Source organism: Xenopus laevis, chromosome 5S (assembly GCF_017654675.1).
Source record: "Xenopus laevis strain J_2021 chromosome 5S, Xenopus_laevis_v10.1, whole genome shotgun sequence".
NCBI lineage: Eukaryota > Metazoa > Chordata > Amphibia > Anura > Pipidae > Xenopus > Xenopus laevis.
The window spans coordinates 101829396-101844745 of NC_054380.1; the positions used below are offsets into that span (position 1 = coordinate 101829396).

General features: G+C 37.2%; 1 protein-coding gene and 1 pseudogene across 2 annotated transcripts; both read right to left on the reverse strand.

Annotated features, from left to right (window-relative positions):
* Window positions 1-919: 919 nt before the first annotated feature.
* Window positions 920-15350, reverse strand: part of LOC108718105 — a 149056-nt pseudogene continuing 134625 nt past the window's right edge.
* On the reverse strand, window positions 1771-3735 carry LOC121394295. Of its 2 annotated transcripts, none has more exons than XM_041564906.1 (2): window positions 2501-3735; window positions 1771-1925 (listed from the first exon to the last, which is right to left on the reverse strand). In XM_041564906.1, exon 1 carries the CDS (start codon window positions 3647-3649, stop codon window positions 2588-2590), a length of 1062 nt encoding a protein of 353 aa, XP_041420840.1. In that variant the 5' UTR covers window positions 3650-3735; the 3' UTR covers window positions 1771-1925; window positions 2501-2587. The 2 variants fall into 2 exon arrangements, with proteins under 2 accessions (XP_041420840.1, XP_041420839.1); XM_041564905.1 differs by having other exon boundaries at window positions 1781-2363.

Consider the following 15350-nt stretch of genomic DNA (forward strand, 5'->3'; position numbering starts at 1 on the left):
ACTGGTTTTATGGGGGCCCAGCAGATCGGGGGAGGGGGTCTGAGTTGGTGGGGGCCCACCGGGTTTTTTCCCAGTGTCCCGCCGGCCTACAAATGAAACATTCGACATGGACAGTAACCCCAGGCAATCAATCGGATGATTGCTTTCAGTGTTCAACCTTCAGCTGGCTAAAAAAAGCTAATCACTGATTGGTTGCTATGGGTTACTGCACAGGGACGAATTTGCCCAGTGTTTATAAATGAGCCTCACTGTGGGTAGTGCCTTAAGAGGAGTCTCTAGTGCCAGGCAAGAGTTACTATAGAGAAGAGATTCAACTAACATGCCTTTGGTTTGATATATGCGGATGGTACAGGGGCCACATACAGTGTAGGACTGGCCCACCAGGATACCAGGAAAACGCACGGTGGGCCCAGGTGTCAGTGGGTCCTCCTGCTCCTAAATATTTGGCTTATTTCAAGGCCATTTCCTATGAGAACAAAGAGGCTAAATAGATGGAATAATAGGTTATAGTATGTAAAGAAAAGAGAATAGAGGTTGAGTGAGGAGAGGAAGACCCTGGTCTAAGGGTTTTTGGTGGGCCCCTGGTGTCCCAGTCCGACACTGCCCACATACAGAATGCTGGTTACCAAGGCCTCTCCTCTCTTACCATGACACATGTAGGGATAGTCAAACTACAGGAGAAATTCCAACCCTCTAGCTGTCAACATTGAGCAGCTTGCAGCCCTCTCTAACAGGCTGGGGGGGGGGGGGGTAGTTTGACAATCAGCTCAAGTTTAGGGTTCCTTGCAATAAATAAAAACTATAAAGTAGACAAAGTTGCCCCTTATTTTAGCACAATGCAATCCAGCAGCTGTGCCCTTATTATATATTCCCCAGTTCTGAAGTTGAAAGGGCCCTGCAAAAGAAAAAAGCCAAAAGATAAAGCTTAGGCATTTGTTATTTTAATGTTGGCAGACAGGAGAAATGCAAACCATACAAGAGCTTTGTGTATGGAAATTGAAGTTCCGACAGACACATGAGTGGGTGTTCTAAATGGGCTCAAATTAAATCGGACACATTTTAAATCCTCTTGATAAAAACGCAGCAGCGGATTGCTTTGAAGTGAGTCTATTCTGTCAGCATTTCTGCGCCTTCTCCACCAGTGGCATCATGTGAAATGTGAAGATCTTCTAACATTTCTGCAAGGCTGATCCGGGGTGTTCCCTCCTCATCAGTGTCGCTCTCTACGGGCACATTAGCATCTGCACGGGGAAAATATACACACACTGAAACATACCCTGGGAACAGAGAACAAGCTCCAGCCCCACAGCTAAGCAAAAGCAAGTTCTAGCTTCTGCTTGGATCTCCCTTGAGGCCCAGAGAGGCCACATTTATCCTCAGCAGTGCTTCATATAGCACAATGGTGAAATTCACTTTACTATTAAAATCCCCATTAGTCAGAGAAGGCTTTATTATATATATATATATATATATATATATATATATATATATATATATATATATATATATATATATATATATATAAAAAGGTGCTGGAACAAAAATTCATATCTATAAAGCAAAAAAAACTTCCGCACACACATAGGTCTTGATAAGTGGAAAAAAAGCTAGTAGATTTATTTCTACCACCTTTTTTTCACTTATCAAGACCTATGTGTGTGGAAGTTTTTTTGCTTTATATATACATATATATATATATATATATATATACATACATACATACATATATACATACATACATACATATATATATACATATATATATACATATATACATACATATATACATATATATATACATATATATATATATATATATATATATGAAAGTAGAAACTGTGTAGATTTGCGCTCTGCCTTACTTCCTTCTCAGTTGTATGCATCAATCCTCTCACAGAGATGTACCAATCATCCCAGGATATCCACTAAAAGTTGAAAAAGAGGAGAGCACTCATACGCAGATTAACCGCTTGTGATTATTTATTATTCATGCTGCTTTACACGACATGTTTCGGGCAGGTGTTGCCCTTTCTCAAGTGTAAACATACAGGTACACAGTGAACCTTATAAACACACCCCTCACACCCATGTGATCTTCAACATCCAATCTTGGATAATTAGATACAATTAAAGGTAAAAATCTAAAAAACATTTTCCATAAAAAACTTTTAAAAGATACTTTTCTCCATGTCTTTTACTTGTGGGTTAATGTCCAATCTTATTCATAAGTGCTGTTCTGTGCAATGTTGCCAAAGAATGATACAATTAGTATCAGCTGTGCAAAAATTCAGTTTCAAAGTGTCCATTGTGCATATGTCATTCAATAAATACATAATATGATACAATCCACACGAAAACAACACCTGTTAAAAATACAGATACATAGTATCAAAACAACTGATAATATTCTCCATTGTAATTTATTACCTTTAAAAACTTTAAAATCTAATAGAAAACCACTTGAGACTATAACAAGTTACTTAGAACATTAGATTCTTACCCTACTTCTGCCGTTAATGTAGTATTTTGTTCCCTTTAAATTTTCTAGTTTCAAGGTCTGCAAAGTAAAAGATTCCATTAAGCAAATTTACAAAAACGGTTTTAAACTCCAAAAATCATTTAAACCGTCTGGGTGGAGTGTACCTAATTTTTTGATCCATCTCCCTTCAGTTTGTAACAATCTGTTAATTCTATTGTCTCCCCGTTTATCTATAGCTGCTTCATCAAGGACACACCAACGCAGTTGCATCGAATTGTGTTTACAAATAAAAAAATGTTTGGAGATAGAAGTATCTGTCTGTGTGTTTTCCTTGTAATTTTTAATGTTCCTTTTATGCTCTTGAATTCTCATTTTTACTTCCCTTGAGGTTTGGCCTACATACCCTAAACCGCAAGGGCATTTCAACAAGTAAACCACGTGAGTAGATTTACATGTTGCGTACACGTTTAGGTTAATTTCATATCCCTTACTAGGGTGATTAATCTTAGAGCCTTTTATTATAGACGAGCAACAATTGCAGCTCAGACAGGGATAGGTACCTTTCTTTTTCCTGCCTTGGAAAAGTGACTTCTTTTGGCGTGTGTCCGATGGGCAAAGTATATCTTTGAGACTACGACCTCTTTTGTAACAAAAACGAGGCTGCTCAGTAAATAGATGGCCAAATTGTCTATCTGCCTGTATTAAAGGCCAGTATTTTTTAATAATATTCTCCATTTTATTACTATTAGAGTTAAACGTAGAAACAAATGTTATTTTCTGATTACTACAATCTTTCTTTTTTTGGCATAGTAATTCACTGCGAGGGATAGTGTCAACCTCTTTCATGGCATTATTTATGGTATTAGACTCATATCCTCTTTCTTTAAATCGTTTAGTTAAACTTAATTTTACTTCATTATATTTTGCTGTACGTGAGGTAATTCTTTTTGCACGGATAAACTGTCCTTTCGGAATTGCCTTTTTAACTTTTGGACTATGGAAGCTGCGTACATGTAACATATTGTTCTTTTCCACACTCTTTCTATATAAATCGGTGTTTATTATCCCATTAGTTAGACTTATTGTTACATCTAAAAAATTAATTTCAGAGAGAGAATATTCGTATGTAAACTTAATTGTACTATGACTCTCATTTGCTTCATCTATCATTTGTTTAAGCAATTCTTACACTTGAGAAAGGGCAACACCTGCCCGAAACATGTCGTGTAAAGCAGCATGAATAATAAATAATCACAAGCGGTTAATCTGCGTATGAGTGCTCTCCTCTTTTTCAACTTTTAGTGGATATATATATATATATATAATATATATATATATATATATATATATATATATATATATATATATATATATATATAGTCTTATGAAGGATCAGCACACACTGTTCTGTAGTGAAGTAATAGTGTTTATTTTCAAACAAAACACATTTTTATCCGACGTTTCGGTCCCACCTGGGGACATTTTCCTTGAAAAAGGTCCCCAGGTGGGACCAAAACGTCGGACTACTATTACTTCTCTACAGAACAGTGTGTGCTGATCCTTCATAAGACTATATATGAGTTATTGATCGTGCACCACTGGCAACATCTGCCTGAGTGCTGGTACTGTGGGAATGCATGTATATATATATATATATATATATATATATATATATATATAATAATTCTACTTTTATTTTAAACAGTTTCCTTTTTCTACTGTAATAACGCAGTAACTTGTACTTGATGGTAACTAAGTTGCATGAATCCATATTGGGGACAAAACAATCCTCTTGGTTTGATTTAATATTTAAATAATATTTAGTAGATTTAAGGTATTATGAACCAAATTATCTGGAAAACCCCTGGTCCCAATCATTCCAGAAAATAGATCCCATACTTGCAGAAACCACCAAAAAGTTGTGTGCTTTATACAGTATAGGTCCTGAGACACCAAGGTTACTGTATCTTTGTAAATTACATTCTTAATTATAATCTACATTCAGTATATACTGTATGGTAGCAGTAGCACATTGAATGTATTGGACCTAGCAGCTTAACAGGGACTCCCATTCTCTCAACGGCCTACAACTCATTTAACGAAAGGAGTAAAGAACTGTGTAAATTTGGTATGCAAACATGGATAATAATATTCTATAGCAGAACAAGAACCACTGAGAAATGATGGAGTAATAGAGGAACAGAGAAAGGGTCCTAACAGGACCGAAGTATATAATAGCAGATTACGTCTAGCCACACATTTAATACACAGAAAACAAGGAAGAACATTTGTTAAAGGAAAACTGTACCCCCAAAATTAATACTTGAGCAACAAATTATATCAAACTAAGTGACTACTCTTACCAAACTGATATAAATATTTAAGTAAATGTTGCCCTTTTACATCTCTTGCCTTGAACTACCATTTCATGATGGTCTGTGTGCTGCCTCAGAGATCACCTGACCAGAAATACTGCAGCTCTTACTGTAACATGAAGAAGTATGGGAGCAAAGGACAGAAGTCCGTCTGTTAATTGGCTCTTGTGACAAGTATAGTGAATCATACGATCCCAGGGGGCTGGCTGCCTTTATTTTTTAAAATAGCAGTTTCCGATTTATGATTACCCAATGGCACCTATTACTAAAAAGTATATTATTATGAAAATGGTTAAGTTACATTAAGAATGGTTTTACAGCAGTTTTATGTAATATATTTTTAGAGACCTACATTGTTTGAGGGGTATAGTTTTCCTTTACGTTCACCAAGGCACATTGACTAACAACAAAAGGATGTAGTAGGATTCACCTCTCATCATCCGTGTCCATGCCATCCCTGTCCCTTTCCATCTCCTTTAGCTTCCAGTTCCTCCGCCTCTGTCTCTTAGTAGGATCATAGCTCTTCTTTATTAAAACCTGCACCAAACACATTTTTTTATGTATTCTCCAATACAATACACAAGATAAAACTCAAGTGCAGAACAACACATGAAAACCCATTAGATACACATCACAAATGGCAAACTGTTCATATCCGGGTCTATAGAAGAACCCCGAAACACCAGGGCAGTGCAGTAACATGTCTTGTCAGAAAGTGAAGGTGTCAGGGATGACCACTGCATTCTGGGAAAGCACTCATTTAATTCTTTTACCCCAGACTTTTTTTAAAATCCCTATAAAGCTTGCCACTAATATTATAATCCAAACAGGAAAATCAGTTCAGTACGTCCGCACTGTGTCCCAGCTGCTTTGGCTGAATGTTTATTGCTTGAGTTTTAGTAGATTTCCAAGTCAAGGCAACAAACTTTTATGAGATTTTTATGCCTGATTTGTACCATATAAGATCGAAGCAGGAGGTGCAATGAAGTGTAGTGTTTCCTGGTGATGCCCACTTTCCAGTCCAAAACCCCCCACACTAATGGCATGGTTTTATATAAAAGAAAAGATTCCTATATTAGTTATTCGGTCAGAGAATATCTAAGACAGCAAATAACTGTTTACCTTGTATCTCTCTATCTGAGCTAGCGGTTATCTATCTCAATCTCCTAGATCAGTTTCCTCTTGGAATATGCAATTTTAAAGGGAAAAAAAATTACATTTTAATTTGTAGTGGAAGTCTCCCTAGTGGGAGCAGAAGGTCATGTCACTAAAAAGCGAGCATACCCCCCTGTCTACCGGGACCACCTTGTTGAACCCCACTCCGTCATCAGAAGACTGTATCCAATATTTAACCCATTGGGGACCGAGTGGAAATGAACATGCTTCATAGATTAAGAGGAGCCCCAGGGGCTTTATACTTAGATATATGCTGTAATCAGATAGAATTTTGGATCTCATTGCAAGCTTGGAATTTTACTGTTTCTTGTACAATCAAAATGTACTGCATATAAATTGACATTTTTATTATTTATCAAATTTTTTTTATTGAACTCAACTCCCATAAACAGTGCTGGGTTCTAAGAACTGAGGTTCGACCACTTCTAAAGGACAAGTCACTTTGCTAAACCTCTGAATTTTGGAAACCCATTTTAACCAAATAATCACTTCTTCAACAATCATTATAGGGGGAGGGGTGATAAAGGAAAACATTTCATCAGTGTATTTATGCTATCTGTTCATATTATGAAATAATCCTTACCACATCAGGAATATGGTGAGGGTTCATCTTGTTAATAAACTCATCATTCAGATTAGAATTAGCCAGATCGAACCTGAAAAAGAAGTTCCACAAGAAAAGAAGTGAGATTGAGAAGAAAATCTATAAAATAACTGGATAATCCATGGATTGTCATAATTTCCCTATCCACTTACTCTCGCTAATTAAGATAATTATTCATACCAGTATTATGCACTGTATTGGTAATATGCCCCATGGTGTAAGTTACAACTCACAATATTTCCAGTAACACAGATTGCATGACTTATCCTACTATAATACATAGCCCATGTGTTCTTTGTGACAAGCTTGTAATCCCATTCTCACTTTCCTTATCTATGTTATTATGAGGATTGTGAGAATGGTTACAGACAACTCAAAGATCACCTCCAAAGACCTGCAAAAACATCTTGCTGCAGATGGTGTATCTGTACATCGTTCTACAATTCAGCACAATTTGCACAAAGAACATCTGAATGGCAGGGTGATCAGAAAGAAGCCCTTTCTGCACTCACAGGTCAAACAGAGTCGCTTGTTGTATTTAAAAGCTCATTTAGACAAGACACAGTCATTTTGGAACAAAGTGCTTTGGACGGATGAGACAAAAATTGAGTTATTGGTCATAACAAAAAGAGCTTTGCATGGCGGAAGACGAAACACCGCATTCGAAGAAAAACACCTGCTACCTACTGTCAAATTTGATGGTGGTTCCATCATGCTGTGGGACTGTGTGGCTAGTTCAGGGACTGGGGCCCTTGTTAAAGTTGAGGGTCGGATGAATTCAACCCAATGTCAAATTGAGTTGAATAAATTCTTCAGGATAATTTACTCAGGGGTTGGATATTCCAACAAGACAATGACCCTAAACACACATGGAAATCTACAAAGGCATTTATGCAGAGGGAGAAGTACAATATTCCGGAATGGCCGTCACAGTTCGCTGACTTGAATATCATCAAAAATCTATGGGATGATTTGAAGCAGGCTGTCCATGCTCAGCAGCCATCAAATCTGACTGAACTGGAGAGATTTTGTATGGATGAATGGTCAAAAATACCTCCATCCAGAATCCAGACACTCATCAAAGGCTATAGGAGGCATCTAGAGGCTGTGACATTTGCAAAAGGAGGCTCAACTAAGTATTGATGTAATATCTCTGTTGGGGTGCCCAAATTTATGCACCTGTCTAATTTTATGATGCGTTTTGCATATTTTCTGTTAATCCAATAAGCGTTATGTCACTGCTGAAATACTACTGTTTCCATAAGGCATGTTATATATTAAAAGGAAGTTGCTACTTTGAAAGCTCAGCCAATGATAAAACTCCAAAGAATTAAGAGGGGTTCCCAAACATTTTCATATGACTGTATTTCAAAACAGACAGTCTCCAGTGTGGTAGGTTATAGAGGCACATGTCCTGTTTATTACACTGATCTGGAAAGATCTGCCCTTTGCTTTCTGTGACAACCCCAGATGTGAAGACTGTGTTTCTAGTTTCTCTGAGGAAGTGCCGAGTTTATAGGCAAGAAACGCGCAGGTCCAGAAGCACCCACAGCATAATATGTAAACCACCAAGTTTGTTTAAATAAAGCTGTTTTTCAAGATGAATAAAAGCCTCTCTCTGTAGTCTGGAACAGCACCCAGCTGTGCGAGATTGTACTGTGTTTCTAGTATGACAGCTATAACCATGAAAAATTATTTTATTTATTTACTGTAATTACAAGGTCTTACATTTGCTACTTTTTAAAAATTGAACTGAAGATAATTCCCCTTTGAATTACATTTGTAATCCACCTGGAATGCTCCCCTGTGAACAACAGTTGTTTTTTATTAATGAGACTCACCCCAACACAAGATCGCCTGGATTTAGCAGGTGCCCCAAGTGAGTGCGGCAATGATACTGCTGGGTTGTGTTCATCTCTGATGTTTTCTGTACCCAGACCTCTGCAAGTATGCGCTGCACCGGAACAGAGAGGCAAGATTACATTAGGGTCCCTTCAGAGGTAAGAGAGAAATGTAGTAAATAAAGCATATGCAAACGACCCTCAATATTAATTTTATGCTTCATCCTGTGAACCTAACGTGACTGGCAAGTCAAGGACAAGGCTGGCAAGGACTACATTTGTATGTCCATATTATCAGATTAAAAGGGAAATACATCAGTGATGTTAAAGTGCTGTGAATACATTTGCAGACACCCCTAGCGTAAAATACCTTATCTTGAGAACAGCAATATAAAGAAAAAATAATGCTGTTTGGGAAGCTTTTCCGTGACCTAAGACAGAAGCATCATGTCACAAATAATTAGTTTCAAGGTTCTTAAAGGAGAACTAAGCTTAACTAAAAAAGTGGGCTAGAAATATTGCACATTATGTTTTGGGCTTTTGTACCAGCCCAAGGCAACCACAGCCCTTTAGGAGTGAAGATCTATGTCTCCAAAGATGCCCCAGTAGCTCCCCACCTTCTTTTCTGCTGATTCACTGCACATGCTCTGTGCTGCTGTCACTTACTGAACTTAGGGACCGACTCATAATAGACAGTACACATAGGGGGTATGTAATAAAAGGCACTACGTTTGCCCAGGGGCAATAACCCATAGCAGCCAATCAACAGGTAGCATTTACTGTTCACCTGTTTAAAAGCAAACATCTTATCGGTTGCTATAGGTTACTGCTCCTGGACAAACTTATATTTCTTCTATTACATATGGGGAATAGAATATAAATGTCACAATATAAGGCTAAATAGTAATTGATACAGATAATTACTACATGACAGCACAGAAACCAGTGCAATTAGCATCAGAATTTAAAAATTCTCCCTGTAGCATCAGCTTATATTAATTTGCAACTACCCCTAAGCTCAGCTTCTCAACAGCTGCTTAGAGCCCACTGAGCATGTGAGTGTCACAGACACTTTCCAAGATGGTGACCCCCTGTGACAGGTTTTAAATCTTGGATCATTGCTGCTATTGACAAGCTGAAACTTTAGGCTGGTGCAATAAGGTCATTATATAAAATATGGAATTTTTAGCAATATTCATTTTTAGGGATTAGTTCTCCTTTTAGAGGTGCTACATATGTCATCCAGGAGAGGGCAGCACAGCACAACAGAAGTAGCAGCTAAGAAGCAGTCTTTGGTAGTAGAGTGTGGCTAACACAACAAAAAATAATTTTAGATCTAGATTTTCTACCTAAAATATAAACAAACAAATCTAAGACTACCCGATGCTTTAGCACCATTGATAATTGCCACATATTTATACAAAGCAGCCCAAACTGGCAATGTACACTTGTGTTAATTATCACAGAATGTATGAGCTGCTTAAAATTATGTTTATTTGACCAAAGTCCCAATGTACAGGCAGGGCCCTCCATCCTTTTGTCTTCTTGACAATAAGTACTTAATATGTATTGTAACTATACTTTATATTTATATGTACTGTATGTTTAGACTTATTTGTACTTATTGTTGCAATGGCCCCTACAAATTTATTGTTCTGTTGTACAGTGCTTTGCCCTCAAGGAGTGCTATACAAATAAAAGTATACATATACATACACTAGTAAGTGACCTTACAACTAGTGTATCATTTGATGTACACACCCATAGAAAGCAGTGAGGAAAAAAGCAAAACATACTTTGTTTGATCTCATGCCGGCTCCAGCTGCTTGTTTTCTGTCTCGGATTCCATCACAGTGTCCATCACAATAAACTCCTCCATCTGTTTGGGGTGGAACAAGCTGTTAAAAGGATGTCTCCAGTAAGTGTTCCCATCAACTTCAGCAACTGAGTCAGAAAGTGGGGAAAAAAATTGCAAAACGTCAGAAAGTGCTGCTATTGTCTATACACATACACAAAGACATTTAAATAATGTCATTTTATAATGTCTTATAATATATATTCTATCCCTGCTATTACATGTGCTGCCTTGAAATCTTCCTGTGAACAACAAACATAACCTGATTCCATTAATGATTTTTATCTGCTATTAATGTTCCATTAAAAGCAGGACAATTAATTCCCCTTTGATGAAAGCAAATACACTCTCTATAATAAATGAATCCCCATGCTCTGTGCCTTCTCTACTCACAGGCATAATAAAGAAGGGGCAATTATACCATGGGGATGAACTGGATGGGAGGGTAACAACGCTTCCCATGACAAGCCCGGACTCTCACATATTTCCTTTCTGTCAGTTTTATTTACAGAGTTAAATAGTGCAAGACTGCATCTCTAAATCATTTGTTCAGATTTCCTTACTATATTAAATCATTGCCTACGGAGCTTTGCCACAATGTCTAGACAGTGCAGACCACAAAGAAACAAAGAGAACAGCAAGCACACTAGCCGACTGTGTGACAAATTGCACAATGCTTCGAAATTACAGTCACTACTTTTATAGGCCCAGCAACATCAACAAATGGCCATTTACTGTATACATTCATACATTATATACAGTCATGGGGGTACACAGTAACAAGGAAAAAGAAAAACCTGTTTCACTGAGCGGAACATATATGACAGTTCATTGATCTAATTGGGTTAGATCCAGTGAATGGATAGTGTCAGATGAACTAGCATGTTTATCAAGGTTTAATCCTTAACGGACCAGGAAAGCTCCATAACTAAAAGGCCAGATCAATTTAGTAGTGTTTGGCTATGGTATTTTATTTTCAGTTATAACAGCTGAAATTTTACTTAAAAAAAATCAGAAAACAGAATTTATAAGATGACAGAAAATTAAACATAGCTTGATAAAGACAATATTTTGGCTCCAGCTAGGCCATGCTCTAGTCCAGGGGTCCCCAACCTTTTTTACCTGTGAGCCACATTCAATTGTAAAAAAAAAGTTGGTGAGCAACGTAAGTATGCAAAGTTTTCTTGGGGTACCAAATATGGGCTGCCATTGATTATCTATTAGCCCCTATGTGGACTGGCAGCCTACAAAAGACTGTGTTTGGCAGTCCACCTGGGTTTTATACAACCAAATCTTGCCTTCAAGTCTGGAATTCAAAAATTAGCACCTGCTTTGAGGCCACTGGGAGCAACATCCAATGGGGTGGCGAGCAATATGTTGCTCACGACCTACTGCTTGGGGAACATTGCTCTAGTCAAAACCACCTTACACTATACTTATGTCTTTGTAACGGGTGCAGTTTTATTTATCATCAACTTTAGGTAGCACTGACAAATATTAAGGGTTATATTTCTTTACAGTGGTGATATTGCCCATAGCAACCCATCAAATCTTTGCTTTTGTTTTCAAACTTGTAGGTGACTGTTCGAACTGAATTCCTGATTGGCTGCTATAGGCAACATTACTGGTGATGTTTGTCTCCAGTGTTAATAAACATACCCCATGCCCTGATTGTAGCTAAGCACACTGGTGGCTACAGGACAAGAGGGGAAGCAAGTGAAGTCGAGCTTGTGCTTGTATTAATTACTCCATACTTACTCTGCAGAGTGCTTCATGTTTCCAAGACTCTGTGCCAGCTTCGGAGAGAGGCATACAAGGTTGTCCTGCGCACCAAATAGCATGTATTAAACCAATGCTGTGGTATATATTCGCTTATCATAAAAAAAATAAACAAAAAAACAGGGGCAATAGCAAAGGAAATAAAAGTTAAAACTGAAAATTGCCTTTATGACAAAGTTATTTGTCCAATAGTTAGATCATTCATGATAAGAGGGCAAATATTTAATTGTAAGCTCCATAAAAATTATTTTTTAGGCTGCAAAACATAAAAAACGTTTAGCAGTGCTAATAAACTTATGATCATCTCAATTACATGCCTATATCTCTTTTATTGTTGATTTAAAAGTGTTTTGAGATAATTGATCTTGGAGATTCTTAGCAAATCATAATTTCAATATTTAAGCAAGCCTCTTCATACAACTATACATTTGGACCACCCACTCAATTATTGTTGCTAAAAACTCTTAAAAAAAATATCTTGCCCTAAACTCACCTTCCACAGAAAATTTGCTTTTGTAATTGTAGGCATTCGTATGGATATCATGAGAGATTAGGCGCTGGGAAGCTTTGAACCTTGTCAGTTTACGGGGGGGGAAAAAAAAAAAAAAAAGATATAAGCACTTTTACACAGAATCCACGTCGAGTACAACTGCAAGGCAGACATATTTAATGAATTTAACCCATTTTAAGGATTTTTAAAACATGGTTAAAGTCCTCAATCATTTTGTTGTTAATTAATAATTAAAGTTAATTAATAGTTTTGAGGCAAATATGTGTTGATTTCAGTGTCTGCACACGGGCCAGGGAACTGCAGTTCTCATTGTTTAGCAGGTGCTCACTGTTATCAGTAACCTCTACTGCACATGCATAGAAATAATGGTTGCACTGTTCAGTGTTACATCCTAAAGAACTACAGGTATGGGACCGGTTATCCAGAATGCTCGGGACTTGGGGTTTTCCATATAACGGATCTTTTCATAATTTGAATCTTCATACCTTAAGTCTACTAGAAAATCATATAAACATGAAATAAACCCAATCGGCTGTTTTTTCTTCCAATAAGGATTAATTATATATTAGTTGAGATCAAGTGCAAAGTACTGTTTTATTATTATAGAGAAAAAATAAATCAATTTTGAAAAACTGGATTATTTGATTATAATGGAGTCTATGGGAGATGGCCTTTCCGTAATTCAGAGCTTTCTGGATAACAGATCCCATACCTGTACGGAGTTGCGTTCTATTACAAAAGGCAGAAACTATACATGCTCTCTAAAATTCTTTACCATGCAAGTGACTTGCTAATCTTCCTAAATATTATAGCATTTTGACAATATGCTTTTCTGCAAGCATGTGAGGGATTCCAAGCTTTCAGATACAGTATATTAAATCTAGATACACCCATGTTAAGAATAAAATGTTAATAAAAAAATTGCATACATTACAGAAAATAGAAATTACACACCTCTATGTATTAAGCTCTTTACAATGGGTTGTTTTGGTTCTAAATCTTTATCAAAACTCATTTGGGAAAGAAGAGAACTTCAAATTCTAGCCAGGGTCGGACTGGGTGGCCCAGGGCATACCGGGGCTGCTGTCTTTGGGCCCCCCACCCAGCACCGTGCGTGTGCGCATTCGCACTATATTTTCGCTGCGACCGGCCTGAAGAAGGGAGGTCACGGCAGGAAGAAACAGAACAAGGTGCTGATCTGGGCTGGCGGAGCCCACAAGAGCCAGGGGCCCAACGGTCCAGTCTGACCCTGTCTCTAGCAATATATTCTGCGTTGTTGTCAAAAGTGTTCTAAACGAAGGGCTCCATAGACAGTAAATGTCAATTATAAAACTGCTCCTTGACAATCTTTGAATATTGTTTTAAAGATACAAATCCCAACTGAGAATCATTAAAAGAAATTCTCATTAGGACAGCAGGAGATTATAACTAGCACTGTCTATCACTTTGCCCCTTCTTGCATAAATATATATAGGTACCTAAAACATTATGAAACTGGAGGCCTGGGGGCTATCATATGCTGTCCTTTAAACAGGTTGTTCACTTTCAAAAAACTTTTTCCATTTCAGTTGTTTTTAGATTGTTCCCCAGAAATAACGACTTTTTCCAATGACTTTCCATTATTTATTTGTTACCGTTTTTCCAAAATCTAAGTTTAAAGTTGAATGTCCCTGTCTCTGGTGTTTGAGTCTGGCAGCTCAGTAATTCAGGTGCAGATTCTAATCTATTACAATTTTGCAACATTCAGTTGATACATTTCTCAGCAGCATCTCTGGAGTATTAGCAACAATTGTATCAATTCTAACAGCTGCCTGTAATGAAACCCAGAGATTCTGCTCAGCAGGGACAAAGATAAGAAATGTATCAACTAAATGTATCCATTAAGAACAGTTTACAGGGTCGGCGACCCCCCCCAGGGCTGCTTCAGAAAGTGAAAAATTACACTTTACACTTCAATATATGAAAAATGTCAAACATAGAAAAAAGAAAGTCATTGGAAAAAGTCGTTATTTATGGTGATCTATCTGAAAACAACTAGTTGTTTGAAGGTGAACCTCCCTTTTAAAGGACAGTTTATAGTCCCAGGCCTCCAGTTTCTTATCCCAGATTACACTATAGTATCAGTACAAGTACTGTGCCTGTATTTCCAACATACAGCGTCAACTTACCTGCAGGTCACTGGAGAAATTCTACCATCTTCTGACCATGCTGCTTGGAAGCAAAGTAGAAGTCCAGCCCATCTTTAAAAAGACATATTTGTTCAGAGATTTGCTAGAATTTCAGAAATAAATATATTTATTTCATATTTTATACAATTTAGCACAGACAACATGGGACTAAACATCATGCTTTGCAATGACAGCCATTCTCAAAAGTGATACAGATCTATACACATTTAAAGAGAAAAAGACATAGCTGAAATAGTCTCCAAACTCAAGAATAATAATCCATAAACTGGCAAACTATGTTCTTTGTGTGTTCTGGCGCTTCAGCAATTTCTATAATTAATCTACTTGTTTGCACACTCAAAATCAAAGCAGAAACAATTCAACGTGTGGGTGGTTTGAAAAAAATAATTTTTACTTTTTGTTCAGAAACATTTTACATAGACAACGCCTTACAACATATGGCATAATTTATACAATTAAAAAAATAGCATAGAATATCGACCACCCATTAGTTATATGTAGCAAGCAAGAAATCAGCAAGGGAGCGGATACACCTACCAGA